Source organism: Siphateles boraxobius, unplaced genomic scaffold (genome assembly GCF_051911475.1).
Source record: "Siphateles boraxobius isolate OS27281-9 unplaced genomic scaffold, OSU_SipBor_1 6, whole genome shotgun sequence".
In the NCBI taxonomy this organism is placed as follows: domain Eukaryota; kingdom Metazoa; phylum Chordata; class Actinopteri; order Cypriniformes; family Leuciscidae; genus Siphateles; species Siphateles boraxobius.
In genome coordinates, this window is record NW_027509186.1 from 20392132 (window position 1) to 20395331 (window position 3200).

At 34.8% G+C, this 3200-nt stretch overlaps 1 protein-coding gene across 1 annotated transcript; it reads left to right on the forward strand.

The window, feature by feature from the left end:
• The first annotated feature begins 1396 nt into the window (after positions 1–1396).
• Positions 1397–2389, forward strand: LOC143715618 (olfactory receptor 52E8-like). Its single transcript, XM_077207397.1, has one exon. The coding sequence runs from the start codon at positions 1412–1414 to the stop codon at positions 2387–2389; it is 978 nt and encodes a 325-aa protein (XP_077063512.1). The 5' UTR covers positions 1397–1411.
• The last annotated feature ends 811 nt before the right edge of the window (positions 2390–3200 follow it).

The following is a 3200-nucleotide window of genomic DNA, read 5'->3' on the forward strand; positions in this document are numbered from 1 at the left end:
CAGCTTGTCGGGGATGAATTCGCAATAACAACCGCCTCTCTCTACATTATCCATTACATATAAAACGTTGTGAGGACATCGCGGTAAAGTTTTTTTTCTTGTTTTTTTTTTAAATCTTGGCTAAACTTCCAGAAAAGTTGTGGGCACGTCCTCAAAAGACGTTGCTAGTTTATCCCATGGAGAACGTTGTAGCGACGTGGTCAACTGGTCTCCAGATAACTTTCCAGAAAATTGCGTTACAAGGATTATCCTAGTGATATGCCATTTGGATATTATATGGGAAATGTACTTAATTCATCAAAGATTTTATTAAGTTATCCAGTGACCAGTTGGCCACGTCTTTACAACGTTTTCCATGGGATAAACTAGCGACATCTTTTGAGAATGTGCCCACAACGTTTCTGGAACGTTAGCCAAGATTATAAAAAATGGAACTTTACCACGACGCCCTCACAACGTTGTCATAAAGTAATGTCGCGCTGACCAAATGACAACTATCTGACGACGTCGTCACAACGTACTGTGTTAGCTAGGTGAACGCTGTTAAGACGTCTTTAATGCTCTTGCAAAGCCTCATTGATGTAACCTATATGTTTCTATTGCAATGTTTTATTTTGAAATGTTTTCATTATTTATTCAATTTAATTTCAGTAATGTGATTATGAATTTGTTTAACTACAATGTTTCACTCTAATTCATCTGGTACCAGCTTTCAATCGCTCTGAATGAGCCGCAGCGCGGCGGCAGATTACACAATAGAGAGAATAAACTGACACTTTTCAAAGTGTGTGATTGCAGTGCCTCTTAGCGGGAAAAGGCAGCAAATACACACCCGCAATTTACCGCCGCGGGAACGGCGGTGGTAAAAGTATTATTCTGGTTGAGTTCCAACTGTATTATTAAGTTCATCTTTAAATTATTAATAATGATGGTGCTCAAATGAGAACACAAAGGGGAGTTGTAGTAGAGATTGTTTCCAGGCTATAAAACATCTATTCAAACTACTTTTGTGGCAGGATATTTTTTTTATTTTTTTTACTACAACATACAAGGATTACATCATAGCGTTAAAAGCTCATCTAAGCTCTCGAGATGAATCAGTTGATATAGGCAGCCAATTATCTTTGCAGCATGAGAAAATAAGGATGAGCACTGGGTTTACAGCTGTATATTTAAAAGCAGCTCACAAACATTCAGACAGTGACTGTTTCCTCTGAAACAGCTATAAAGCTTTGTTTATTTATACAGGTTTGTGATTCAAATTTCATGCAGCAAATGTATATGCATGTATATTTCCAGTATTTGAAAATGTGTGAAATTACAATTTTGTGATTTCTCAAAATTTTCCTTATGTAATTTTCTTACAGTAATTTCTATTTTCAGCTTCCATAACGTCAAACTCAAAGCTGCCATGAGCTCTGTAAATGCAGGTTATTCACAGAATATCTCCATTGTTCATCCTCAATACTTTTTTATTATTGGACTTTCAGGTATACCCTATAGCACTTATTTCTATATATTTTTATTTATGATTTATTTTATTACTATAATTGGGAACACAATAGTCCTTCTCATTATAGCTCTTGAACGGAGCCTACATAGTCCAAAGTACATTGGTGTGTTTAACTTGGCCTTGGCTGATATTGGGGAAACTAATGCAGTAATTCCCAACATGATGAAGACTTTTCTGTTTGACTCACAGTACATCTCCTACAATGCTTGTTTAGCAAACATGTTTTTTGTCTTCTTCTTCAGTAGTTTGCAAAGTGTCACTCTTGTTGTTCTGGCATATGATCGGTTCATTGCAATTTGTTTGCCATTAAGATATCATGCAATTGTGAACAATACTAGTATGGTTTTATTTTTTCCAGCAATATGGGCATTTAATTCTTCTTTGGTGACCTTGATGGTGTCTTTGATCACCCGACTTTCAATTTGCGAATCCAATGTAATACAAAGTTATTTTTGTGACCATGGGCCAGTGTATAGGTTGGCATGTAATGACTATAACATTAATAAGTCTGTGGGATTTGTTATTACATCTTTATACCTTATAGCACCAATGATAATTATATTCCTGTCATATCTGGGCATTTTTCTTGCTTTAAGCAAAATTACAACTTGGGAAAGACGGTTAAGAGCGCTGAAGACCTGTGTTTCTCACCTGTTGTTAGTAGGGATTTATTTTCTCCCAATATGCTTCACATACCTTGCACAACTCTTGCTTGCTCTCACTCCCAATGCCAGAGTCATCAGTACATCTCTGGCATATGTTGTTCCACCAATGCTAAATCCCATCATTTATGTTTTAAACACAGCCGAAATCAAAAGCTTATTGCGAAAAATTCTTACCAGCAGACCTGCACCAATTAGAGAGATTTCGAAATGACTACAATTATTGTTTGGATTTTTTGTATTTATAATATATATGAAATATAAATAAAAGGCTTTCATCTTTTACTGTTAGTAGTGGGTAAATTCAAATAAATATGTTTTGTTGTCTGTTGCAAAACCATCTGAATACAAATTTCACATAAATAATATTTGACTAAATAAAATAACATTATTTCTTAATATTTTCTTCTTTGAACTTGTAATAAAAGTCCATTTTTACATGAGAGGTTTATCTTTGGTCACTACTAAACTGATTGTTGATATTATTACCAATTGCCAATTTAATAATTCCAATTATTAAGTTAATTTTTAAACTTTTGCTGTTAATGCCACTTAAAATAAAATGTCATGCTGACAAAGTAGCACTTTAGTAGTAGTTATTTATTCTGTAAATCCAAAGGTGTGCAGCTTTCATTCTAGAATTACAATGAAAATGTACCTAAATATTTAGAAATTAAAATTGTGGAAAATACATTCTATTTCCAAAAATATCATTATCAAAATCAATATCACACCACAATGTATATTTTCCTAGTGTTGGTCCCGCTCATTTAAAGGGTCCACTTCATCGGAAATGTCCGTACACACAATGTATTTGGCAAAGGTTTTTTTATTTTTTTTATTTTATCCGGATGACCATGCACAATTTGGCATTCCCAATCCACCTAACCTACATGTCTTTAGATTGTGTTTGAGAAACTAGAGCACCCGGAGGAAACCCACGCAGAAACGAGGACCTTTTTGCTTTGAGGCGACAGTGTTACACACTGAGCAACCATGCCACCAATTCAGCTGCACCATCAACA